General features: G+C 46.0%; 1 protein-coding gene across 2 annotated transcripts in view; it reads right to left on the reverse strand.

The window, feature by feature from the left end:
* Positions 1-2,484: 2,484 nt before the first annotated feature.
* Positions 2,485-26,618, reverse strand: part of NOD1 (nucleotide binding oligomerization domain containing 1) — a 57,642-nt gene continuing 33,508 nt past the window's right edge. The window contains exons 6-12 of one of the 2 annotated variants that reach the window (XM_087429179.1): positions 25,992-26,075; positions 24,809-24,892; positions 22,068-22,151; positions 21,076-21,159; positions 18,129-18,212; positions 7,309-7,392; positions 2,485-3,640 (exon numbers count right to left, since the gene is read on the reverse strand). In XM_087429179.1, coding sequence (XP_087285305.1) covers positions 3,568-3,640; positions 7,309-7,392; positions 18,129-18,212; positions 21,076-21,159; positions 22,068-22,151; positions 24,809-24,892; positions 25,992-26,075 — 577 coding nt within the window. In that variant the 3' untranslated portion in view covers positions 2,485-3,567. Of the gene's footprint in view, positions 3,641-6,124; positions 7,151-7,308; positions 7,393-18,128; positions 18,213-21,075; positions 21,160-22,067; positions 22,152-24,808; positions 24,893-25,991; positions 26,076-26,618 lie in introns of those variants that run through there. The other variant, XM_087429186.1, reaches the window with a different exon arrangement.

The following is a 26,618-nucleotide window of genomic DNA, read 5'->3' on the forward strand; positions in this document are numbered from 1 at the left end:
CGTGAACCGCGGCCTCCTCACGAGCTAATTCCACTTCCATTAACATTCCTCTCTGTGGACCTGGGATAATGGTCATGGTTTTGCCTTTCAGCTCCACAGCAAGGTTTTTTTTTGTAAGTGAGGAATTAGTTACTGGAAATAAACATGTGCCACACCTGGAAGAGGATCAAAATATCAAGGAGCCAAATGCTCCTTACCAAGTTCAGGAGTTGACAAGGACACCTGGCAGAGGCTCATGGGCCTCAGCTTGTATGCTGGTGCTGGCTCCTGCTCTGTTCTGTACTGTGCCGTGAAGACATGGACGTGCTCCCTCTGGTTAATGAGGAACGCTTAAATGGTAGGGCTCTGTGGTAAGAATGATGACAACAGACAGCTATGCTTTTTACTGACAAAGTGAAATTTTTTTTTTTTTTGTGAGGAAGATTGGCTAACATCTGTGCCAATCTTCTTCTACTTTATATATGGGATGCCACCACAGCGTGGCTTGATGAGCAGTGCGTAGGTCCACACCCAGGATCCAAACCCACAAACCTTGGGCCGCCAAAGCAGAGCATGCAACCCCAGCCACTACGCCACCTGGCCAGCCCCCAAAGTGAATATTTTTGGACTTGACTTTGAGAACTTCTAGTCTCATATTTGACCTTGTTGGGAAGTTCCCTAGGCCTGAGTGTGAGAATAGAGCCACCTGGGGGTTCCACTGTGAGCAGAGATGAGAAACGTGGGTTTCATAATAACTGTCGGATATGGAGCAGTGGCCCTGTGCTGGGCACAGCTTTCCATGCATCAGCTCCTTTAATCCTCACAACAAGCCTGTGAGTCAGTCCTCTAGGATTCCCATTTTTCAAGGAGGAAATTGAGATTCTGACAGTCTTAGGACCTGGCCCAAAGCCACACACTGACTTGACATGGCTTTTTTTGTGTGTGTGTGAGGAAGATCAGCCCTGAGCTAACATCCATGCCAATCCTCCTCTTTTTGCTGAGGAAGACTGGCCCCGAGCTAAAATCTGTGCCCATTTTCCTCCACTTTATATGGGACACCACCACAGCATGGCCTGACAAGCAGTGAATCGGTGCGCGCCCGGGATCCGAACCCCGGGCCGCCAGCAGCGGAGCACGTGCACTTAACCACTATGCCACGGGGCCGGCCCCGACGTGGCTTTTTTCATAGGTTCCAAATCAGCATGGACATGTCAGAAATGCAGGTCTGAAATATGGGAGCAGTAGTTTCTTTCCCAAAACCAACCAAGATATCCATGGGAAGAAACAGTCATATCCCAAGTTTGTGGGATTCTTTATCTTTTCTTTCAATTTTCAATTGTCTTTTTCTTGATTAGGAAAAGTCTCCACTTCTCTGCACAGGAGCTTACCTGTGGATAAAGGAGAACCTTTCCAGTAAATGGGGAGCCTGATTTCATCTTTATAAGGAACTAAAAAGTCTAGCGTTCACCATCTAGAAGACAAAACTATTTCCAAATAGAATTGAAGCCAATGCCACCACACAAATTCTAATTCCCTCAGAGGCAGCAGTTTTAATTTTGATAGTCTCTAAAAGCAGTAATATTTAGTAGTTTCTGAGTAAATCTTAGGCTCTCAAAAGTTTAGTTTTAGCAGTTTAATAAAATATGAATTTGTCAGCTGAGAAGTGTGGGTCTCTCACCTGGTAAGTCTGAAGCCTGTCCTAGCACCCTTGGCCTTCAGCTTACCCCATTCATTCCTTTGTGCTTTCTGGGCATGTTTGCTGCCCAGATTCTCTGGTAGGGAGAGAGTTGCTGCTTCAGGGGGTGACTGTTAGGTGAATCCCCAGATCTGGGGTGAGGGGAGGGGTGGGTAGGAACCCCCAAAGCAGTGCCTTAGGGGAATGGCCGCCCTGTGGCTGAATGACTGTATAGGATTTTCCCCTTAACCTTCAGGGCTACCTCCTGCATTGCACTCTTCCTCACAGGGGCTGCTGTACAAACCCAGGCTGGACGTCCGAGGACTCTGAGGTACAGTTGGAGGGTCCCCTCCCCTCTTCCCCCCTCAAGTTCGGCCTCTATCAGCTTGGTGCCTCTTGCCACAGTGGGTGACAGGCCCACCTGGGTCCTCCACTCAGCAACAAACAGCCAAGGAGGGTAGTGGACATTGAACTTGGCCTGCCGGGACCTACCATGGCACAGTGGAAGGGTCCTGAAATTTGGCCCATGCCAGCGTATCCTGGCCCAAGCCACCCCGGTTCGTTTCCTGTGAGAAGCCACCTGTATGGATTCGGAGATCAGATGGAGAGGCTTCAGTTGCTTCCTCGGCTTTTTTTGGTCCCTTGCTAGGTGGAGAGGCCTGCAAAGGATCAAACTGACGATGCCTGTGGCCTTCCTTCATCAGGATCTCCCCACAGCACGTCACCCCAGGGCCCCACCCAATGCAGTGCGTGCCTCCCAAGGGAGTCAAGCATGGGGTTCTGGGATCAGAGCGTGATTTGAAAAACCCCAGACTCAGGCAATTAGAAATAGTGAGTGTTTTCAGTATTTTATTAACAAATGAATTGGCAAAAGAACAAGTTATCTGGTAATATCACCACCCTTCCCCCTTTAGCATCCACGTGCCCACTGTGGTAGTAGGTGTCCATCACGCGTGCTAGCCAGGTTCTCAGCTGGAGCCTGAGTCTTGGCTCCAACTCAGTCACCCTCACAACTACTCAGCAGCAGGAAGAGACTGCCCTTCCTCAAGAAGGCAGGAGAGAGAGAGAAGCTTCTGTTTGGATGCCAGGGCCACAAGGGCAAGCTATGCCTTATTCCTTCTGGAGGACGGGCATTAATTCTTCCTTCAGGGCAGAGCCCCTTTGCCCATGTATTAGCCTTCAGGAGGAGGTCAGCCTAGCCAGGCGAAAGCCCTGAGTGGAAACTCGACATTACGAAGGCATCGTCCTTTCTCTTAGACTGGCTAAGAGGGCATCCAGTGATCGCTGTCAGCAGACAATGAGACTCCAGGACTAAAAAGCCTGTGATGAGTCCTTTTCTCAACACCATCTCCCTATAAAACCTCCCGTAAGTGAAATCCCCACACTGTAACACCTCAGTATCTACAGCTGTAAAGTGGGAATAATAACACATGGGGAAGTACTGAGGAAGAAGAGACTATTTTAGGTAAAACACTTCCTGTTCGTTGAGCACTTTTTCTCCAAGAAGATTGGCACCAACTTTGCACCACGTCCTCAACTCTTCAATGAAGACAGCTGTGACCAACTCACGCCCGCTGGCCCTTAGGGCAGGTGTTTGTATGAGCTCAAAGTCTTATTCCTCCAGTTTCAGATTAAAATAAGCATGGATGTGCATTAACGTCTCTCCTAGTATACTGACAGGAACTAAAACGGCGCACAAGGCACACGCTTTTCCTGCAAAATTGTAACAGCTGCTCAGAGTTGGCCAATCAGAGCGTCCGCATGGAGGGTGATTTGCATCACGAAGACAGTGGGCTCCTGAGGGTCCCGTCTCAGCAGAGCCCTTTCAGACAGCCAAGACAGGTGATTGCATAGTGGAGTCTGCTGCCAGGGAGCCTCCCAGGGCCGAGACCCACGAACAGGACAACATCCTCTCAGAAACAGACAATCCGTTTCTCATCTTCAAAGACTTTGGCTTCTTCTGGCTTTATCAAGTTTCCATTTAGGCTGTTGGAAAAAAAAGAACACAAGTAAAATGTTAGGGACTGCCGTACGTTCTTCCCAGCTTGTGTTCCTAACACCCTCTTGTGCTTCACACGACCCTGAAATGAAGGGAGGCGCTCTATTTGAATACTTGTCTGATATTAATATTAATCCTTTCCAGCTACCATCACCCTATGAACCAGGTCTCACTAAGGTCAACAATAGCCTCTATGAACCTGGATTTAATGACATCTTTTAGGCCTTGTCTTTCTTGACCTTCACAGGCTGTCCAGCCCTCTCCCTCCTTCTTGAAACACTACCTTCCCCTGACTTGATCTTATGCTCCCTGGTTTTTCTCCTAAATCTGGCCACTCCATCTCAGTCTCCTTCACCATATTCTCCTCCATGTGACCTCTAAATAATGGATTCCCTCCAGGTGACGTCATCTATGCTTTGGCCTCATCCTTACGTCAGTGACCTGCAGCCCAGACCTCTCTGCTCAGGAGCCACTGACCTACCTGACATCTTCACTTGGACGTGTCCCAGGCACCTCAAAGTGGCCACATCTCCCCAGGGTTCCCTAGGTCTCTGAGGGGTACCACTCTTCATCCAGTTGTGCAAGTTACTAACCTGGGGATCAACCTTGACACCTTCCTTCTCATCTCCATATTCCAAAGTTCTATCACAAAGTTGTATTTTACTCCCTAAACATCCCTAGAAGGCCTCCTTGGAACCTCTCCATATCTTCACCACCACATCCTGGTCTGAGCAACCATCATCTCATCTCTGGATCTCTGCAATGTCCTACTGACTGCTCCCTTTACATGTACTCTGGCCTCCTCAAACCCATTTTCTTAGGGGAGCCAGAGAGGTCTTTTTATAATGCAAATCTGATCACTTCCCACTTTGCTTCAAACCCTTCAATGACTTTTCCATTGCTTTCAGGATAAAGACCAAAATATGTAACGTGACCCACAGATCTTTTATGGTCTCGTCTCTGCCCATCTCCTCCACCTCCTGTTGCCCCCTCTTCCACACTGTCTGAACTCCAGGGCACATCAGCTTCTTGCTGTTCTTCAAGGACACCATGCTACTGCCTGCCTCAGAGCCTTTGCATGTGCTTCCCCCTACCTGGAACACTTTCCCTCCCACCCCAGCTGACTAACTCCTATTCATCCTTCATGGCTTAGTTGAAATGCCACTTCCTTAGGGAGACCTTCCCTGAACCTCATCTGTATTAGGTTCCCTTCTTAGCTTCCCCTTTACAGCACTCATCACGATTATAATTAATATTAACTTGAATGATTGTTTTCTTTACCGTGTGTCTCCCTCACTACATGGTAAGCCCATGAGGGCAGGTCCGTTGTGTTCACCACGGGGTTCTCGGTGCTGGCACAGTGCCTGGCACTCAAGCACTTGGTTATTCAACAAATGGATGAAGATGCAGCGCTAGTCCCTGGAGACACAGCAGTGACCGGGACACAGGACCTACCCTCAAGGAGCTCCAGTCTGGAGGAGACAGCCTCAGGAAAGCTGTTACAATGGAGTGTGATAAATGCTGTAACTTACAATGCCAGGTCATTCACCACTTCTACTTTCTGTCTTTGAAGGCAGAACTCACTAAGGGACTTCAGACTTCACGTTCTTTTTGGATAGGGACGAGGTAGAAATAAATGTCAGTACAGATAATGAGTCCATGGAGATGGTCCATCAGGCAGAGCTCCTCCCTGCTCCCCTGCCAGCTCGACCACAACAGCCCTGCTGCCTGGTGTGGCAGCCCCCGGACAGGGCCGACATGGCCAGGACCCCTGCAGAGCCTGGTCCCATGAAGTCACACACATGGGACAAGCCATGGCCTGAAGTGAAGACGCTCCTGGGCCAGCACCTGAGCCCTTGCCCTTGCCCTCTCTCTGAGTCCACCCCCGACACAAGTGCCTCCTTCAGGCTCTGGATAGCACGCCTTGAAGCCAGACCCCTGGCGCTGCACAAACAGCAGCTTGTGTAGGTAGGAACAGTGGTCCTTGGGAGGCCGCAAATGCATTTTCAAGCTTGACAGAATTAAAGCAGCTACGTGGCCTTACGACTGCCCTAACCCACCTCTGAGAAAAGTGGAGGCCAACTGTCGCCTGCAAACCGTCCTGCAGCCTGGCCCGCCCCCTTCCCTCCCGCTCTGCTGTCCTCAAACAACAGGATCAGCAGGAAATGGAGTGCTTCTAGGGAGGGGATCATAGAGGTGAAGGTGGCTGGAGATGAATGCAAACTGAAATCCTGCGAGCTCCCCACTGCCTTCCCAGCTGAGGAGGGGCTCGGCTTCGCTGCACACATACCACAGTATCCTCCATCAGTCTTCTTCTCTAGGACAGTGTTTTTCAAGTTTTTTTGACCTGTGACTCCCAAATACGAGTTACGTTTTACATTGTGAACCAGCATCTACGCACACACACACACACACGCACACCTGAAATAAGAGTATGAAATCATACTTCATACTTTGCACAGTGTGCTCTGCTATTCTGTTCTTTTCAATCTCATTTTTTAACTAATGCTGGTTGCAACCCCCCCAAAGTGATTTCATCATCCACTAACAAGTTCCAAAGCAAAGTTTAGAAAACACTGTTCTAGGCACCGAGCTCAGGGAGCTGGACCTCGATTGATTTTTTTTTAGCTGTAAAATTCTTCTCCCCAGCCATAAGAAAGAAAGTAGTTAATGAGTAACTACCCCCCAAGCTGAGCGTCTGGGTTCACAGTGAGGCTGCTCCGCCGATCTCAGGGAGTCACAGTGGGAGCGTGAGCTCCTGTGGTCTGTGTCCTCAAGGGGCCCGGCTCTGCCCCCTGCTGAGTTCTCCACATGGGTCAGAGCCTCATGCTCTGCAGGGCTGTCTCCGGCCAGGCGGAGGTAGAGAACAAATTCCAGAGCACCTGGGAGCCTGGGTTCAGGGACACAGGGCCCTCTGTTCTCAGTGGGTTTCCTCAGGACGCTCAAGCAGTCAGGGCCCTTTCTGTCCGGTTAACTGCCACGTCCCCGGCACCTACACCGCTGCTGTAACTGTAGCTACCGACAGAAAACCCCTGCACAGTCTCCAGGCCAGCCCCACCTCGGGGCTGTGTCTTGGAAGGAAAGTGGAATGGGGCTCGGTGTCGTCGTAAAGCAGCTGACGTGGTTTCCTTCCACTCCCGTGAGTGAGTCCTCAAAGCAGAAACAGGAAGTCGAGAAAGAGAACAAATCAGCTCAAATCCAGCCTGGAAGTGTCTCCTGCAGCCCGGGAAGCCCAGAGACGGGGAAGAACGAGCCCCAGATTCCGGACCAGCACGTCCATCTCTCAGTCTCGTGAGTCCCAGAGTGATTCACTTCCAGTGAGAATCTCTTTCCGGGGCTGTTTGCCCCCACGCAAGCCCAGGTGGTAGACGGGACAGGGTGCTGGGCAGGAGAGCACAAACTCTGCAGTCAGCGGTCTGGGCCCAATTCCAGCATCTCCTCTTAGCTGTGACCTTGGGCAAGTTTCACTTCCCCAGTCCGGGCCTCAGTTTCTACATCTGTGAAGTGGAGATAATACCACCTACTTTACAGGATTGTTGGAAAGACGAGGAATAAATGGAAATTGCCCTACATTGTGACTGGCACACAGTCAATGGTCCTGACTAAGTAATCATTGTTGGTACTATTATTACAGCAAGTGGTGAACGGGTCTTACCAAATCTCCATTATGCCAGTGTTCTTCTGTAATGCATCCGCCAGCTGGGCAACTCCCTTGGCTGTGATCTGGTTCTGGATAAGCCTGCGAGAAGAACGTATATTTACCAAATACATAATACTGGATTAAACCTGCCTCCTTGGTTAGGGAGTTGTCAGAGAGTTGTAAGGGTATGGTGGGATAAGAGACAGGGTCAGGGGAAGAACTGACTTTTAATCTGGCTAAGATTGTTTAGATCAGATCCACCAGAATAAAGGACATCCTATAAAATGTTTAATTTTTTTGTATATTTTTATAGTGAGCATAATATACCTGTATATTCATATATAGATAGTTTACTACATGAATATATATATGTGCATGTGTGTGCTTGACATTTTTCATTACAGGCATGTCGAATAAAAAATGTTTGGAGACCACCAGTCTGAACAACAAAGTCTAAGAAACACATCTGGGGAACAGACAGTCTGATGTCTCCTTCCAGGCGGCTAGGGAAAGGCAAGGGAGTTTTTAAAGTTAAGTAGCGGGGCCGGCCCTGTGGCTTGGTGGTTAAGTGCGTGCGCTGCGATGCTGGCGGCCCGGGTTCGGATCCCGGGTGCGCATCGAGGCACCACTTCTCTGTCCATCCTGAGGCCGAGTCCCACATACAGCAACTAGAAGGGTGTGCAGCTGTGACATACAACTATCTACTGGGGCTTTGGGGGCAAAAAATAAATAAAATCTTTAAAGTTAAGTAGCTACCAACTGGCCATTCTCTTCTTTGGGGGAAACAAAGGCTTCTAAGATGGTCCCATGTCCTCTCCAACACCCTAGAGGGAGGGAGGAGAAACAGTTCTGCCGCCACTCATGGGTCCCGTGGGAAAGCATCAATAATGGGGCCTCTGAGAGTAACCCAAATATGTTGGGTAGTAGTCATCCTAATGAAAGAAAGCTTTCAGATACAGCTAGGAAGACTGGGCGATTCCTGAAATGCTCCCCTGGGCAGCTATGCTTCCAACTCAACCAGGAATAAATGCAGCACAAGGCAGTGATGTGTCTACACTTCATCGCAGGCTCACTCCTCACTCCTGGCTATTTGTAGAATAAGGCTTCTGCTGAACTTGACCCTGAGAAATCCTGGGCACTGACCCAAGAAGGCAGCCCTACCAGGAAGATGAGGGCCTATGCTGTTGTGATTGATGAAATGATAGAAATTAAGCATGAAGGGGCCCACACCTTAAAGGGGCAGCAGAGCATAGTGGTTAAAATCTCTCCTCATCTGCACATACCATTCCCCACTTTTCAACTCAGATCCTTAAAGAAATAAGCTTAAGCTATCTGTGCCTCGGTTGCCTGATCTGTAAAATGGGAATAACTATAAGAGAACTCCCCCCCGACCCTGGGTGTGTGAGGTTTTAATGGAAGGATATGTGTGAAGTGGTTCTCACAGTCTCTGCCATGGTGCCGGGTGGAAGGGCGCTCTTGTCACCATGACTGCCCAATCACACAGGACTGCATGGCTGTGCAGCAGCTGGGACCCCTGGGCTCAGTGGCAGAGGTGGTGACCTGGTAAGCACAACCACAGTGTAACTTGGACATTTTTGCAAAAAGAGCAGAAACAGAATCTGGAAGTGGGCACAGAGTTCTGCATTCAGTTAAACTCTGCTGTTTTCTAATCACCTTCACGGTTGCTACCACCGGCGCCACCTCCGCCTTGCTGAGGACAGGGTGAACTACCTCCAGCCAAGACTTGGCAAGAGGCCGGGTAGGCGGAGAGCTAAGAAGCCTGGCAGTGCTCAGCCACAAGCGCCCGCTGGGGCTACCTTCACTGGGGCCAGTGTGGTCTGTGCATGCACGAAGCAGCCAAGACTCACTCTCCAGCGCTGTTCTAGCTCTGTCTCCCTGGAGGGGCTGGCCTGGCACCTAGGGAAGGGCATAAAAGAAAATCTACAGGCCAGAAAGAAAACAAAAAAACCAGATGTAAAAGTAGCACAGTCTGGCTTTTTTACAGAAATTAACAAGGTGATCTAACGTTCATATACGGAAATGCAAGAGACCCAGAGTAGCCAAAACAATCTTGAGAAAGAAGAACAAAGCAGGAAGACTCACACTTCCGGACTTCAAAACTTACTACAAAGTTACAATAATCAGGACAGTGTGGTCCTGGCATAAGGATAAACATATGGACCAATGGACTGGAATAGAAAGTCCAGAAATAAACCCATACATTTATGGTCAACCGATTTTTGGCAAAAGTGTGAGATCCACTCAGAAGGGAAAGAGAGTGTTTTTAACAAGTGGTGCTGGGAAACTGGATATCCACATGCAGAAGAACGGAGGTGGAGCCCGACACCTCTTACCATACACAAAAATTAACTCCAAGTGGATCAAAGATCTACGTGTAAGCGTGAAACTGATACTGGCTCAAGACAAGGTCGACATAAGGGAAGCTATATTGCAGAAAAGAGAAACCCTATTGTAACTTTGAATGACCTCTGACAAACTAACCCAGGTGGATATGCACCCTCCAGGAGAGCTAGCTGCTCTGTAGATATTACGACCCCTGCTTGCGCATGTACCTCCCAGCTGCAATAAGATGATAACTTTGTTCTTTTGAGTTCCTTAGGAATGTGATGACCCCCGAACAGAGAGTCTATGCTGATAGCCACCATCAATGAAAACTGAAAGATCTGGTGTGGTGACTCCCAGTCTGTAACACCAGAAGGTCAACATTCCTAACCCCCTCCCCAATAACCCAGTGGCCTATATAACTGCTGTAAGATTTTGTGCCCCCTTAAGATGGTTCTTTTGGACATGAGTCAGCCATCTTCCCTCTTGCTAGCAAGCTGTAATAAAAAAGTCCTTTTTCTCCTACCACCTTGCCTCTTGACTATTGGCATGTCTTGTGGCCAGCAGAAGGCCCCACGTTGGGCAGTAACAATTTGGTACCCCAGATGGGACGTTAAGTCCTGCTCCTGGCCAGCCGACCTCGGATGGGCGGCCTGATGGGTGAGTCCCTAGTGGCTGCCGAGGCTCTCTTTGTCTTGGGGATCTGCCCTATCTGCTCTCCCGTACCGACACCGGCTGCCTCCTAACGCTGATGTGGTAGGATGAGAAATGGCTACATCTGGTGGGTTGACGGGCTCACATCTGGAGTAGGGTAAGTCACCTCAGGGGTCCACCACTGAGAACTTTCCTTCCCCTCCATCTGGGGTCCCCTCTTTGAGAAGGGAGACTATCTGGTAAATAGGGTGCCCTGCCAGAGTGGGAAGAGGCATAGGACTTCACCCAGAATCTAGGAACCAGTGTCTAGTTTGTCTGTGTCTGTGTTTGTGTCTGTAAAGAGCTCCAGGATCAGACGTCTTTTGGATTCGGGTGAATGACCTTGTTAAGATGCGCCTCTGCCTAAAATTGTCTAATATCTTGTCAGGATTGTGGGTTAGAGGCCCCACTGATGAGATTTGGTTGCTGGGTTAAAATCCCAAGGCTAGGATTGTGGAAGACAATATAAAGGTTACAGCCGTTGGGGCTCAAAAGGATCGGGTTAGAGTCCCGAACCCCAGGGTAGGGTCCCCGAGTACCCTGGGTTAGAGTCCCAGAGATTGGATTTCTTTATCTGTTCATGTTTGTCTATGTTTGACTGTGTTATTTGTTAAAATTGGCTGCTTGGGGACTGAGTTTCTCCATGACGGTAACAAACTGCCTTTTAGACTAATCTTATGAGAGTCTTCTGATTCGGAAGAAGGAGGCACTGTTCCCTCTCGTCCTTTGGGACGTTCCCAGGTGACTGGGGACTTTACAGAGGTGTCAGGCTGTCTGCCCATGATGTGCAACGGCCTCATAGGGACCCCTCCTGAAGAACGTATCTTACTGGGCCCTCATTGTTCATGGTGAGGCAATCGGCAGTGGCAGCTCGTCCGGGGCTTACATCACCTGAACTTTGTGGGTGCCGGGACACATAAGGGAAAGAGCCGACCCCTTGATTATTCTTGCGGGCGCTGCTCCCACTACCTCACTATCAGACCTTGTTTGTTGTGGCCACCTTGATAAAGCCCCCTCTAAAAGGGAGATAACTGTGAATAGCTGGCAAGATAACCCGGGATAATTTAAAATTACAGTGGCCATTTTGGGATCTTTTGGAGCCTCCAAACCAAGGAACAAGGAAAAATCTTTAATCTTTAAAGAGTCAAGGCCTCCACCTTTCCACCAAAAGTTTCCAAAAGGTGTAAATGTTTACAGAGGACCGCAGAATCTCACCGAGCCTGTTTTGTGTCCGGAGGGCTTGGCTTGATAACTGTCAGGTTGTGGGGGGATCCCAAAATACGGTTAGACGAAAATAGGGTGCACCTCATTTTGCAGTCAGAAATAGTTGGACAGAAATGCGGGTTGTACTCCTGTTTGTGGCTAAGAATCCTACCAAACTGCCGTCAGCCTCAGGGGAATTATATTGGCTATCTGAAGAAAGCCTTGTCTGGGCATTCATTGTAAAGTTCTTGATTGTAGGGATGCTTTAAATTTTCGCAATCTGATTGTAGTTGCAGCATAAATATACTTTTCACCAGTCATGTCTAAATTCTGAAACAATGGGAAACACTAATTTGATCCCCACCTGAAACCCCTTAGGCTGCATTCTCCTGAATTGGGCGACTTTCAGCTACAGGTAAGCAGTAGGGAGCTACTGAATATTCATTGGTTTATTGATCCTTCTCCTCCCGGAGACAGTCACTATTTTCCCTTGTTTCTGTTTTTTGTGTCATTTGTCATAAAGGAAAACCCTTAGAGCAAGATGCAGGCAGCTCCATAAGCCTGTTGTCTGGGTGGCCGCAGTAGACTTTGCCGCAGGGCCCCGCCTGTGGAGTGTGTGCATAAGGTGGAAGCTATTGCTAACAGGGCATCTTGGAAGCCAAAAGAGCTGCAATATGGGTGGGTGCGGCTCGAGCAGTTAAAAGCCATTAGAGTGGTCACCACCTCAAGAAGTCTCCCGTGAAAGGATAAGTTGGGTCATGGAACGGGGTAGATGACACAGGTCCCCTGCCAACTTCAAGAAAATGTCTGTGCAATGACGAGGCACTCTGTAAAGCATACATAGTCCCCAACCCCGCAGCACCTCCCCCCTAGGTATTAGTCTGGCTCCAAGAGACCCAAAGCATAGCTAAAGCTGTTAATGTGCATATAGGATGAGGTTACTTTCTCTCTTTGTCTCTTGCTATATCGTGAGAACTTGGCTTTGTGATTTCTTTGGTCATGAGGGGGTCCCAGTCCATCAGGGACCTTTGTTGTCTCAATCTTTGTTGTTTGTTGGTGCACTACCACCTCTCAAGCAAAGGCTTTTGCTTTCTTGGGCTGTTTTTTTTTTGGAGTGAATTTTCTGGATCCTGTGAGGGCTACTCCTTTTGCAGTCTCTTTTGGGGACGCCTCATGTCCATAGTTAAGCCATAAATGCTTGTAGCTATTGGGATATTAAAAACTGACAAGGCAGATATTCCCCAGAAACTCCAACTTGGGGAAAACTTGAGTGGCTCCTCTGTGCCTTTATGATGTAGTTGGACAGGTAGATCAATCTATAATGTCATTTCAGTTACAACCCAATTTCTGAGAAATTAAGAGCAAGTGTCCTAAAAAAATCCTTGTACGACTGGAAAAGCAGCTCCAGAGGCAGTTCAGAGTCCACCCAGTTCCTTTATCTCGAAAAGGATTATCGCCTCGTCCCTCTCTGGGAAGTGTTATCTAGCTCATCACCAATTTCTAAGACTGAAGGGGAAAAAAAGAGTAAAAAGGCCAAAAATGGCCATAGGAGCGCACCTGGCCAAAAATCTAGCATCTCGAGTGTCTTCTCCATGAATATTAGAAAAAAAGGCTTAAAACAAACATTTGAATTCATAACTGGGGAGTCTTGTACCTGATTCATGGCAGTAATAGCTGTGCAGTCTCTGTGTATGTGTGTATATGTATGTTTCCTATATGTGATATATTACCTCTGGATGGTATGGTCAAAATTAAGAGCTCTCTTCATTAACTTGAAGTAGGCACTTAAAAAAAATTATTTCTAAATGCAGTTAACCCAAATGTCTTTCAAGTTAACATGATATAAATTAATCTTTGGTAAATGAAAGCTGGTTTAAGTTTGTTGGTTTGATTGACAATTGTTGGAAACAAATGATTTAGATAGAGGAAAATAAGAGTTTTTAGGTACAATAATTATGTTTTGTGGTCTGCATACTTGGGAAAAACAGCTTCCAAAATTCCTTTTGGTAACTTAAAACTTTAGAGTTTTTGATACAAGTTCATTGACTATCTGGGTCATTTTCAAATAAGATAAAATACTGAAACATTATTGCTAAACATATCTAAGTTTATCTACTTTTGGCTTATTACAGAAAAGGTGTTTTGGGTCTATTAGTAAACACTTGTGTTTTATTAAAAGAATGTACTATAAAGTAACATGTTTCCAGAAATTATGAAAAGTGTTGCCAATAATTTGCCAAGAAATAAATTTGCCAAGCCACAGAATGCTAACATAAAAGAAAGTTTATAACTGCTTACTTAGTTTTTACTTAGAAGTCAAAGTCTATAAGGGTTAAAAAAAAAATTCTAATTAATATATGTGATTAAAGTTACTAAAAATTAATAAAGAAAACAGCTCTGTATACAAAGAAAGTAAGATGTGTATAGTAAAGAAGGTACAAAGAATGGAAAGATTTTGTTTGGTTGGTTAAGAAAGATAAATTTGTCCCAAAGTACTAGAAAGGAAGACAGGAAGGCATGGGACAAATTCTGAGTGTAAAAAGAAAGTTATAGAAGATTTGTGGAAGAGGAATTCTGGAAAAAGAGTTTTATGCATGGTCAAGTTGGCTGAGATTAAAATGAATTTAATTAAGTAAATGAGTTTTAATATCAAAAGTAAGCTGGTACAACATTAAAATTTGGTCTTTTCTCTTAAACGGATAATTTTCTTGAACTTGATAAAGAGGTTATAAAAGATTTTCTTTACCTTTGAGTAAGCCTACCTAAAAGACAGAAAAACTGTGTTGAAATAATTTCCTATGTTCAAAAGGACTGAGGTTTCTCTATTGTTTTTTTTTTTTTGACTATTTTAACTCTCTGTTTGCCCTTGACTGTTTAAATGCTTACTGAGCATTGTTTCGCAGTGAGCATTATTTCCTATTTGATCAAATGTCTTAAAACCTTTTGATATTTTTTTTTGACAAGCTCCCCAAAATTCATATCTTAAATAAAGTCTTTCTTTTGACTTTTTTTCTTTGAGAATTTTCAAATGGCCCCTGGAACTTCTCAAAGATATTTGCTCTCCTCCTACAAGGAGGAAGATACTAAACTTATTAGGCTTATTCGGTATGTTAAATTACATGGGAAGCATTGTCAAATAAGTGATGATAAACCTTCTTAGGTGATACTGTGTGGGTGAATGTTATTGATATAGGTGCTTTGAAATTGTATAACGCTACTGAAATTCTGATCTGTCCTAGTTATCAGTCTGGTTCTGGTTATTATTTTAAAGTATTGTATGTCACAAAATTAACCATATTTCTTTGTCAATTGCTATTTTGGGGTCTTGTTGTTTACAGACAGTTATTGTTTGATGCTTTTGCAAAATATGTTTCATCTTCAGAGAAATTCATGGAAAGGACTCTGGCGCTTACTCCAGCATACAGGTTTCTGATGAACCTGCAGATTAGAAAACTGAACTGGGTAAGAAATAACAGGACTCTAACAGAGAAACTGTGGACTTCATGAAACTGCCAACAGAAGATTAAGATGAAGAATCAATTACACTGGACTGAATTAACTGATGGAGATGATTATAATTTTATGACTTTTTTTTTGCAATATTGCTTATTTTTTTAAATGTTTTGTTTTTTTAGATTTAAGGAAAACTTTTTCTCTTTTCTCCTGAGATAGCTATGACTTATGGCAATTTGGTAAATTATACCTTTGTAAGCAGAATTGAAACACTTATCTTTTTCTCCCTGCCTGATCCCTCCAGGATTTTGAAACTCTTAGTAAGGGAGTATTCTTGTTTTCATGGCAATATAGTTATTTGCATAAGATTGTGAAACATCTATTATATTACCAAAGCTTTGACTGGAATGTGATAAGACAGCTTCTGAGAGACAAAGATTGGACTTTATGGAATAAAGCCACATGGAAGTATTGGCCTGGTACCTTATGTTCAGTGTTCCAAGCAGCATTTACTGGATAAGTAAGGAATGTCACTTATCTGGCAGGTACAAGGAACCTTGAAATATTTCGGGGGACCTTGAGAAGAGAGGAATTCACCCAAATCTGTAGGTATTGCAGGCAAAGGCTGATGACAAAGTCCTTGGCTTGGCTTTCCTGGCCTTGAGAGGCCTTTAAAGTTCAATCTGAGATTGTTTATAAAGAGTTCCAGCAAAGCAGATTTAAAAGAGCCTATATGATCAGTGGCTATTCTTGCTGTACTTATGTAAATAATTGGGCCAAGTTTATTTTATTTTGCAAACCGGTTAGTTTTAATTTGGCTATCTTTGATAAAATGAGGATGATTTTAGAGAGGAAAATATATGTTTCAATAGAAACTATAGTACACATTCATGGATATTAGGTTCTAGTTCTGATAATTGTCTTTGAGGTTTCTGTTTTATATCCATTCACTAGACTGGATCCTGAATTCTTATAGTCTCTTGAAATATCTGGCTACAAATCTCCAAACTAATGTTTCAATTTTTTTCCATCATTTTCACTTGGAATCACTGAGAACTGAGCCTGCCCTTTTCCCTGAAGCCTTGCAAACTGAAACTGGTGGACTTGATATAAACTTAAGAGAGATTCATGTCTGTTGCTGTGTAAGCCACTCAGAAAAGCACCTGAATACCCAATGACATCATCAGGGACATTTAAGCTGCAAAGATGCTTTGGCGCTGACATCTAGAAATCTTCTCGACTGGCTGTCCCCTGGATTCAGAAACTGGTTTATAATTTTCTCCCGCCATTAACTTTGTTTTTCTTTTTGTCTTATTAATTACCTGGTTGTTTGCTTCCACAATAAAGGCCTCACTTTGGGAGCCCACCTGCATCACCATCTTACTAAGAGACTGGTTCAATAAGATGGAACAACAGGATATCCCTCAAGATTGAGGGGTTAAACAGCAAAGGGGGGGAACTGATACTGGCTCAAGACAAGGTTGACATAGGGAAGCTATATTGTAGAAAAGAAAAACTCTATTGTAACTTTGAATGACCTCTGACAAACTAACCCAGCTGGATATGCACCCTCCAGGAGATCTAACAGCTCTGTAGATTTTACGACCCCTGCTTGTGCATGTACCTCCCAGCTGCGATAAGATGATAACTTTGTTCTTTTGAGTTCCTTAGGAATGTGATGACCCCCGAACAGAGAGTCTATGCTGATAGCCACCATCAATGAAAACTGAAAGATCTGGTGTGGCACTCCCAGTGTGTAACACCAGAAGGTCAACATTCCTAACCCCCTCCCCAATAACCCAGTGGCCTATATAACTGCTGTAAGATTTTGTGCCCCCTAAAGATGGTTCTTTTGGACGTGAGTCAGCCATCTTCCCTCTTGCTAGCAAGCTGTAATAAAAAAGTCCTTTTTCTCCTACCACCTTGCCTCTGGACTATTGGCATGTCTTGTGGCGAGCAGAAGGCCCCACGCTGGGCGGTAACAAAACTATAACACTCAAAAGAAAACTTAGGTTTAATCTTCGTGACCTTGGATTAGGCAGTGATTTCTCAGTAAGATACTTAAAGCACAAGCAACCAAAGAAAAAACAGATAAATAGGACTTCATCAAAATTAAAACTTTTGTGCTTCAAAGGTCACTATCGAGAAAGCGAAAAACAGAATGAGAGGAAATATTTGCAAATCATACATCTAGTAAATGTCTAGTACCCAGAATATATAAAGAACTCTAAAAACTCAGCAATAAAAAGGCAAAAAACTCAATTTAAAAATGGGCAAAGGATGCGGAGACATTTCTCCAAAGGAGATACACAAATGGCCAACAGGCACAGGAAAAGACGCCCAGCATTGTTAGTCATCAGGGAAACGCAAAGCAGAACCACAATGAGATGGCAAGATTCAAAATGATGGAGCATAACAAGTGCTGGCGAGGATGTGCAGAAATGGGAACCCTCATACGTTACTGGTGGGAATGTCACGTAGCGCAGCCACTTTGGAAAATAGTTTGGCAGTTCCTTGCAAAGTTAACGTAGGGTGACCATATGACCCGGCAATTCTATGCCTAAGCATATACCCTAGAGAAATGAAAATGTTTGTTCAAACTCAGACACGTACATGAATGTTCACAGTAGCATTATTCATAATAGTCAAAAAGTAGAAACAACCCAAATGTCCACCAAGTGATGAATGGAAGAACAAAATGTGGAATATCCATAAAATGGAGTATCATTCAGCCACAAAAAGCAATGAAAAATTGATACATGCTATAATGTAGGTGAACCTGGAAAATGTACGCTAGTGAAGGAATAGAGACAAAAGACCACATGTAGTCTTACTCCATTTCTACGAAATGCCCAGAATAGGCAAATCCATAGAGACAAAAAGTAGCTTAGTGGTTGCCAGGGACTGGGGGAGAAGGATGGGGAAAGAGTGCTTAATGCATACAGGTTTTGGGGGGTCATGGAGGTGAATAGGTAAAATGTTCTAGAATTAGACAGTGGTGAGGATTCCACAATCTTGTGAATATACTAAAAACCAATGAATTGTACACTTTAAAAGGGTGAATTTTATGGTAGGTGCCTTTTATCTCAAAAAATATTTTTAAAAAGGAGCACAGTCTGAAATTCTAAGGTTCTCTGAGTTACCATAAATGTTTCAGTGTCTGGTTGACTTGCAACATCTCTGCCAAGCTCTCTGCCACTTCATCATTGAGTTCATTTTTGGTGAGCCTAGAAAAGAAAGAAGTGTTTACTCAGGAGAGCCCTACATGGCACACATTTTCTAATGAGTTCACAGAAGCGGGATTCCAGCCCAGGTCTCTCCAGCTTACGCTGCTAACCGCTTGCTGAGAACTCAGCAAACAGCCATGCTCCAAGCCCAGCCTCTGAGCCCCAGAAAATAAACAGTGAATCATTTCTGGTGCAAATCCTTTACCCAAGCTCCTACTTCTTAGTCCTGCTGCTGCAGAGGAGCCCGTACTCGCTCTCCATCCTTGCTGAGCCCTCAGATCTCACAGAAGACAGGGGTGCACATGCCTGCTTCTCGGTCTCCTCCAGCCCCCGAGATCCCTTGAACGCCACTGACAGCGTGTTACCAAAGTCAGTTGAATGAAGACCTAGAAAAGTCTGCCGACTGCACGTTAAAATGTGTTCAGCGCTTTGCTCTGAGGCCTCTTGAGAAGGACCCAAGTTCAGTGACTGAAAGTTCAGGAAGTCTCTCAATTGTCCTTAAAACCAGAAGTGCTCTGGATAAAGCAGAGGGCTAGAAACTCTGGATGGAAATAGGACTAAACCCTGTTGTGCCAGTGGGTGAAAGAATGAATAAGAAAAACGGACTAGAAAGAACATTAAAAATCATTCCTTGGAGGGCAATTTGGTAGTGTCCATCCAAATTTTAGATGGTTACACTTTGAGCCAATGATCAGACTTCTAAAAATTGACCCTACAGTGTGCAAAGATGTACACACAAGGATCTACACAGGCAGTGTTGACCGCGGTATTATTGGTCATAAGGTAATGTGAATAAATTTAAATATCTGTCTATAGAGGCGACTGGCAAAATAAACTGTGACTGTACATTCGATGGGATGTTGTGCAGCCCTTAGAGAGAATGAGGTAGCACAAAGAACGAGGCAGAAGAGCATGGTGGGTAAGGGCGCTCTGGGGACAGACGTGCCGGGTGTGTATCACCTACTAGCAGGGCGACATCACGCAGGTGGTTTAACTTCTCTGGACCTGAGTTTTCTCACTGGTAAATGTGAACAGTAATGGTATAGACCTTATAGGGTACGTGTGAGAGTGAGTGAGTTAATACATGTAAACGGCTGAGAATAACGTGTGGCATACAGTCAGCACTCAAGAAATGCTGGGTATTGACATTATTATTATCCATGTAGAGTATTAGTTCTCAGCCGGGGTGATTTCCCCTTCCTGGGGACATTTGCAAATGTATAGAGACTTTTTTTTTTTTTATTGCTGAAGAAGATTCACCCTGAGCTAACATCTGTGCCAATCTTGCTCTATTTTTTTTTGTGTGTGTGTGAGGAAGATTAACCCTGAGCTAACATCCATGCCCATCTTCCTCTACTTTATATGGGACACCACCACAGCATGGCTTGATAAGCGATGCATCAGTCTGCGCCCAGGATCTGAACCCGCAAACCCCAGCCACCGAAGCAGAGTGCGCGAACTTAACCACTATGCTACCGGGCCAGCCCCACTATTTTTTTTTTTTTGTATGTAGGTTGCCACCATAACATGGCTGCTGACAAGTGGTCTGTGCCTGGGAACCAAACCTGGGCTGCTGAAGCGGAGTGCACCAAACTTAACCACTAGGCCACAGGGCCTGCCCTCTGGAGACATTTTTGATCATCACAACTGGGGGGAACTATTGGTACATAATGGATAGAGGCCAGGGATTCTGCTAAACATCCTACAATGCACAGGACAGCCCCTCACAAAAAAGAATTATTTGGGCCAAAATGTCAACAGGGTTGAGACTGAGAAACCCTGACATAAAGGGACATGTAAAATATGGACAGTATATGGTTAAGGTATTTTTTAAAGCCAATTGCTAAATGCTATTCTATTTTGTAAGAAAAGGGATATATCTATATCTATATAGATAGATAGATATTTGAATATACATTCAATTGCTAGAAGGCTAGAATATACTTTCAAAGGCTAGAAGAAAAAAGTTATATTTGGAAAACACAAGGGAGGAGGTACTTTCACTTCCTACTTTTCAGACTTCAGTCTCTTACATTTTTTCAAACAAGCACATATTCTTAAGGTTTTTTGAGGGAGAGGAATTAAAAATGCATTTACTGGCCAGCAGGTCTGGTACCAGAACTCTCATAATGAGGACATTTTCATTATTTTCATGACCTAATTTAGCCAATAGCTCATGAGCACTGAGCTGCAAGAGGAGGATACAGAGATGTATAATACAATTTCCTCACCCAATTTAAAATATAGGCAAGTAAACAAAATACAAATAAATAAAATCAAAACAGTGTAAATGACCAAAAGAAAAAGGAACCAAAAAAAAGAGCACTGTCATAAGGCAACATTCCCTTAATTAGACCCCTGGGGTGCAGAGAGGGGGGGTGAGGACGGTGGGCTTCCTGTGACAGGTGACAGGTGAGCTGGGGCAGGACAGCCAAATCCTGATGTGGCTGCCTGGGGAAGGAGGAGGCAGCATAGAGAGGAAGGCGGTTTAAGAGGAGGAAGGGAGAAAGTTTTGAGCCACAACATGAAAGTTGGACTCTGCAAGGCCTGTCTGAGGGTGTTCTGAGGATGCTACTAACAGTTAGAATGCCCAGCCTTCTGGTTTTCCTGAGGCCTAGGTTGGCAAAGAAGGCTAAGGCCTCGAACTCACGCTCCTGGGGCCCACTTCCCCCTTCTGTACCTGTTTGTGCCTCTGGGAATGGCTATTTTCTCCTCTAGAAGAAAATTAAATTATCAGCCAAACTTTGAGGAAAGGCCTAGAGCCCTTTCAATTGAGAGGCAGCTTTTCACTTAAGAGTGCAGGCTGTGTGCCATCTTTGGAATGATCCCTGAGACCCAACCTTTCAAAATGACTGGTCATTACCAGAATATTCTCAGAGACGCGTTCTGCTGCAGGGCCCACGCGAGGCTCTTTCCTCCTTCTGTAGAGATGCCGTTGAATGCAAGACTAGGAAGGAAAACACTTGGGGTAGATTATTAGAGACAGATCTACATGTGGCTACATTTCAGCAACCAAAACAGCCAGGACGACTCCTCCTGGAGGTGGCCCCTGCCCAGGCCGACTTGAGGCAGGAAGCAGAAGTGCTCGGCCTCGCCAGTCGCTGCCCAGGCTTTGTTGCTCCAGAGCCCACGCTCAGAACATGAGGACAGGCACAGGCTGCTCAAGGAGAGGCCAGACAGGAAACGGAACATGGGCGAGACCTGGTCACAGTGCAGACTGCAGGCTGAGGAGTGCTGGTGAGCTCTGCTTCCGAGGGCTGACATTTCAAGGTGCCCATCAATGAGATCTGAAGAAGTTTCCTCTGTTCTCACAAAGAAGGAACTCTGCTACTGCCCCCACCATCTTGGATTCTCTTTCAGTGGCAGGAAGGATATGGGCAATAGGGAGACACACAAGTCTCAGAGATTTGGCCAGAGACCTAAAGGAGGGCCAGGAGGAGCACGTCTGTCTACAGAGATGAAGGGTCCCCTCTTGTCCCAGTGCCATCCTGAGAATGAGGAAGGGACAGGACTCTGCTGCCTAGTGTCCCTTTCAGTTTTATCTGCACTTAAGAATTCCTCCCCGACCCCCAAGGGGCATGGGGAGACTGCCGAGGGGCTGGTGATGTCCTGTGTCTTGATCTGGGTGGTGATTGACATTGGTATGTGCATATACCAAATCGCCGAGCTGAACATTTGAGAGTAATGGACTTTCCTCTGTGCCTCTCATATGTCAATAAAAACATTTAACAAAGAAAAGGAAAAATCACACACACAAATACTCCCCCAGTAGGAATGCCAACCCCCCTCTTCCCCTGGGCTCCTCCCTGGCAAACAAGAGGCGCCGGACAGCTAGTCTTAGAAGGCTGCGCTCACCTCAGGTTGGTCAAGCTGGGGTGGTTCCTCAGAGCCTCCGCGAAGGCCTTTGCTCCTTCATCACCAATTCTGTTGCCCCACATCCTGAGGGAGAGGCAAGACAGTAAAAGTTAGCTCACGCTCACCCCTTATTTTCTGCTGGGGGCCAAAACTTGACTGTATACTCAGGGGGCAGATGTTTTTGCTCTGTCCCTGGAGCTGTGGCCTAGACATGAATTCCTACACCAGCCCCTCAGTGAGCTGCTCTGGATTTCGAATTCAAAGGGAAATGTAAGGATAAGGGGCAGCAGAAGTCCATCAGCAAGTTGCACAATTAGAGGCCAAATCTCACCCCTGAGCTTTCGGAGAGCTGTCAGTCAGAGAGCCCGAGCTCATCATGTTCCAGAAACGTCACCCACAGAGTACACAGGTCTGCAGCCGCCTGAGAGCAAGGCCTGTGGAGGGGCTGGACTCCCACCATCTGTTCAACTCTGTGCAGGGGTCAGAGACGTTCATGGAGACAGAGGTGGTCTCCCACGAAGCAAAGATCAGAAAGCACAATCAGAAACCTTATCAGCAATGCTCCCTTTGTGTAAACAGCATGTTACCAAACTGAACTGTGAGGACTGCTGTGGTTTTCACGGGGACTTGCAATAACAAAGCTGTACTCTCTCCCCCAGAGCAGATAACCTGAGAGGGTCTGGCTAAAATGAGGGTCTGCATGGTAAGATGCTGGGCTCACATCCAGGCTCTGCCACCTAGCACCTGGGCATGCTTGGGCGAATTACGGAATCTCTTGAGTCTTAGTCTCCTTGTCTGTAAAATGGGGATGATAAGAGCACTCACTCGTAGAGTTGTTGTGAGGATTAGGTGAGTTAATATATGCAGCACACTCAGAACAGCCCTTGGCCTGTTCCTAATAGGCTGAGGGCACTGTCTACAGAAAGCACAGCAGGTGTGCCGGGCCCATCACCACGGACTGGGGCTGCCTCAGCAACACGCTCTCACCAAGCCAGCGACCCGCCTACATCGCCCCTGGGATGGCTTGTTAAAACCCTGGAATGAGAGTTTTCAATGTTTTGCGTAAAAAGTGTGTGTACTATACAATTGAATGGTGTCACATTTTTAATCAAGTAAAAAACTACTCGTGCCATGAAATTAAGTGAAAAAGGTAGAATAAAATTCTGTACATATAGTTTGACCTGTACTACATTAAACACATAGTAGAGGGAGAGCACACACAGGTGTGAGAGAGAGCAAGAAAGCTTAACTGACCTCAAATGTTGACAATAATTATTTCTGAAAGGATGATTTTTATTATGTTTTTCATATTTTAGTTTATAAACAAAATTATGAGTGTTTCTTTTACAATCAGACAAAAAAATATAACAATATAAAAAGCTTTAAAAAGCCTCCAGAATCAAAACTACGAGATAACCCCTCACACCCATTAGGATGGTTACTATCAAAACACAGACAATCACAAGCATCGGTAAGAATGTGGTGAACCTGGAACTGCACTGGTGGTGGGAATGTGAAACAGCACAGCCACCATGGAAAACAGTGGCGTAGTGGTCAAGTGCCTCGCTCCACTTCAGTGGCCTGGGTTTCGTAGGTTTGAATCCTGGGCGCGGACTTATGCACCGCTTATCGAGCCATGCTGTGGCAGCGTCCCAGATAAAGTAGAAGAAGATGGGCCCGGATGTTAGCCCAGGGCCAATCTTCCTCAGCAAAGAGAGGAGGATTGGCAACAGATGTTAGCTCAGGGCTAATCTTCCTCACCAAAAAAAAAAAAAAAAAGAAAGAAAAATTAAAAATAGAATTACTGTCTGATGCAGCAATTCCACTTCTGGGTATACAGCCAAAAGACTTGAAAGCAAGGTCTGGAAGAGATATTTGTACACCCGTGTTCATAGCAGCATTACTAACAATCGCTAAAAGGTGGAAACAACGAAGTGTCCACCAACAGATGAATGGATAAGCAAAATGTGGTATATACATACAATGGACTATTATTCAGCCTTAAAAAGGAAGGAAATTCTGACACATAGTGCAACCTGGATGAACCTTGAGGACATTATGCTAAATGAAATAAGCCAGTCACAAAAAGACAAATACCATATTACTCCATTTATGTGAGGGACATAGAGTAGTCAAATTCATAGGGACAGAAAGCAGAAGGGTGGCTGCAGGGGACTGGGGTGAGGGGACAATGGGAAATTGTTGTTTAATGGGCACAGGGTTTCAGTTTCCCAAGATGAAGAGTTCTGGAGGTGGATGGTGGTGATGGTTACACAACTAGATGAATGTACTTAATGCCACTGAACTGTACACTTAAAAATGGTTAAGATGGTAACTTTTATGTTATGTGCATTTTACCACAATAAAAAAAATGGAATGAAAAAAACCCTCCAGAGAATATGTAAAATTCTTAAAACGAAGAACATCTGCCCGTGGAAACTTACCACACGGGGCTAGAACAGCTCCCTCCATTTGCTGACGGTGATAATGCTGATTTTTGCATGAATTACATAAAAGTCTGTGCAACTGAAGCTGCAGTCAACTGGGACTTCCCACAATGTTTCCCGTGCAGAAGCCAGTGGGGCCCCTAGGGCATCAGTGACAAAAGCTGTCGTTGGCCTCTGCCCCACAGCTTGCCCGGCAGGCCTTTTGGTCTGTTTATGTAGAAAAAGACCACCAGGCGCTCACGGACACAGAACAGGTTGTATCATGCACACCTACGTGCGTTCGCCTCGACTCACCCCACTTCAAAGATGGATTTGCTGTTCTTCACAGCCAGCGCGAGACACTTTCCCCCTTCGCTCGTTATTTTGTTTTCTCCCAGTCTGCAGAGAGAGCCGTGCATACATCAGCCTCCAGCTGAGGGACTCCAACGTCAGCCCCCACCCCAGTCCCCGGCACAGAGCCCCTCTGGCCCCTCTTGGGAGGTGTCGTCAGTCTCCTGGGTCCCACAGCAGCCAGGGCCTGGGCTTCCTCAGGGAGGGACCTGAAGCCCTGAGGAGAGCCAGGTGGGATTCCTCTCCAGGGGATGGTCACAATCTCTGCAGAAATTCAGGGACCTGAGCTTTCCTGGGCGTTCTCTAAATGACCTCTGGAGCATCAGTCATTTCCATCAACAGACCAGGGAGGCCAAGGTGTGCGTTCCCATCGCCAGGGCAGCACCAGGGCCTTTAAGCCTGATGCTCTGTCACCGCTGGCAGGGCACTTCTATGCCAGTACCAAGGATCAAGCTCTTGCTTGCAACTAGATGGGTGCTATGGTGTGAACGTTTGTGTCCTCCCCAAAATCCATATGTTGAAATCCTAACCGCAAGGCGATTTTACTAGGAGGCGGGGCCTCTGGGAGGTGCTGAGGTCACGGAGGCGGAGTTCTCAGGAATGCGACCAGTGCCCTTCTAAAAGAGAACTTAGAAAGCTCCTTTGCCCCCTTTCCCACCGGGTGAGGACACAGTGAGAAGGCCGCATCTGTGAACAAGGCATCAGGCCCTCACCGGACACCGAATCTGCCAGCACCTTGTCCCAGCCTCCAGAGCTGTGAGAGACCAATGTCCAGCGTTTATAAGCAGCCTGGTTTACGGTATTTTGTTATAGAAGCCCGAATGGACTAAGACAATGGAGAACTTCCTCGGGGGTGGGGAGGGGAAGACCTCCAGAAAGAGGATAGCTGTGGCCTTCCTTCTGTCAACAGTTAATGAAATCAAAATGCCCAGCGTTCCCCCCACCAATAGTAGGTGGCCCTTCCAAAATCCAAGCCTCACCCACAGCTCACCTTCCACACACAGGCCTCCTAACTTGACACACATGCCCTGGGGCGAGCAGAAGAAGGTGTTAGGGTGAGAGCTCTTTAGGCAACACTTGTTCTTTGAATAATGAAGGGTGACCCAGAGACGCTACCAAGGACACTGCCACGCCCAGCCCCACTTACTTAAGGTACATGAGGCCTTTGCATTCATCCAGGATTCTGGCGATGTACCTGGCTCCCACATCCGTGATCTGGTTTTTGTATAAGCTTCGAGAGAAAGCACAGCCATGAGACTTGATGACTCCCGATGTCACCTTAATGACCACTTTTGTTAAGTGAGAATGCGCTGCCTGCTGATTTCTGAAGTCTGGGTTGAAAGGAGAAAGGAAGGGCACATGGACCAGACTTTGGGGTTCCAGGGTCTCACAGGCTGGGTTCAAAGCCACCTCCACCACTTTCCCAGCTTTATGACCTGGGACAAGTTACTTAACCTCTCTGTGCCTCCCTTTCTTCCTCTGTAACCGCAGGGTAAGAATTACAGTTCCCTCCCGTACAGGGTTGTCATGAGGATTGTGTGAGATCATTCCCGACCCTCGCACACAATGCTCGATAACCAGCAGGTGATGGGGATTTGGGGATTAAGATTACGATCAGCATCTTGAGGGAAATGTTTCTTTCTGAGTATTGGAACCTCCTCAGTGTCCACCTTCTAATCATTTTACCACTCGATACCAATGCAACGACAAGGCAGGAAGAAGTTGAAAGCGGTAACTAGACTGAGGTTCCGAGCGTCCCGCTGTCACGTGCTGC

Source organism: Ceratotherium simum, chromosome 1, assembly GCF_057802395.1.
Source record: "Ceratotherium simum simum isolate JZ-2026a chromosome 1, ASM5780239v1, whole genome shotgun sequence".
Classification (NCBI taxonomy): Eukaryota; Metazoa; Chordata; class Mammalia; order Perissodactyla; family Rhinocerotidae; genus Ceratotherium; species Ceratotherium simum.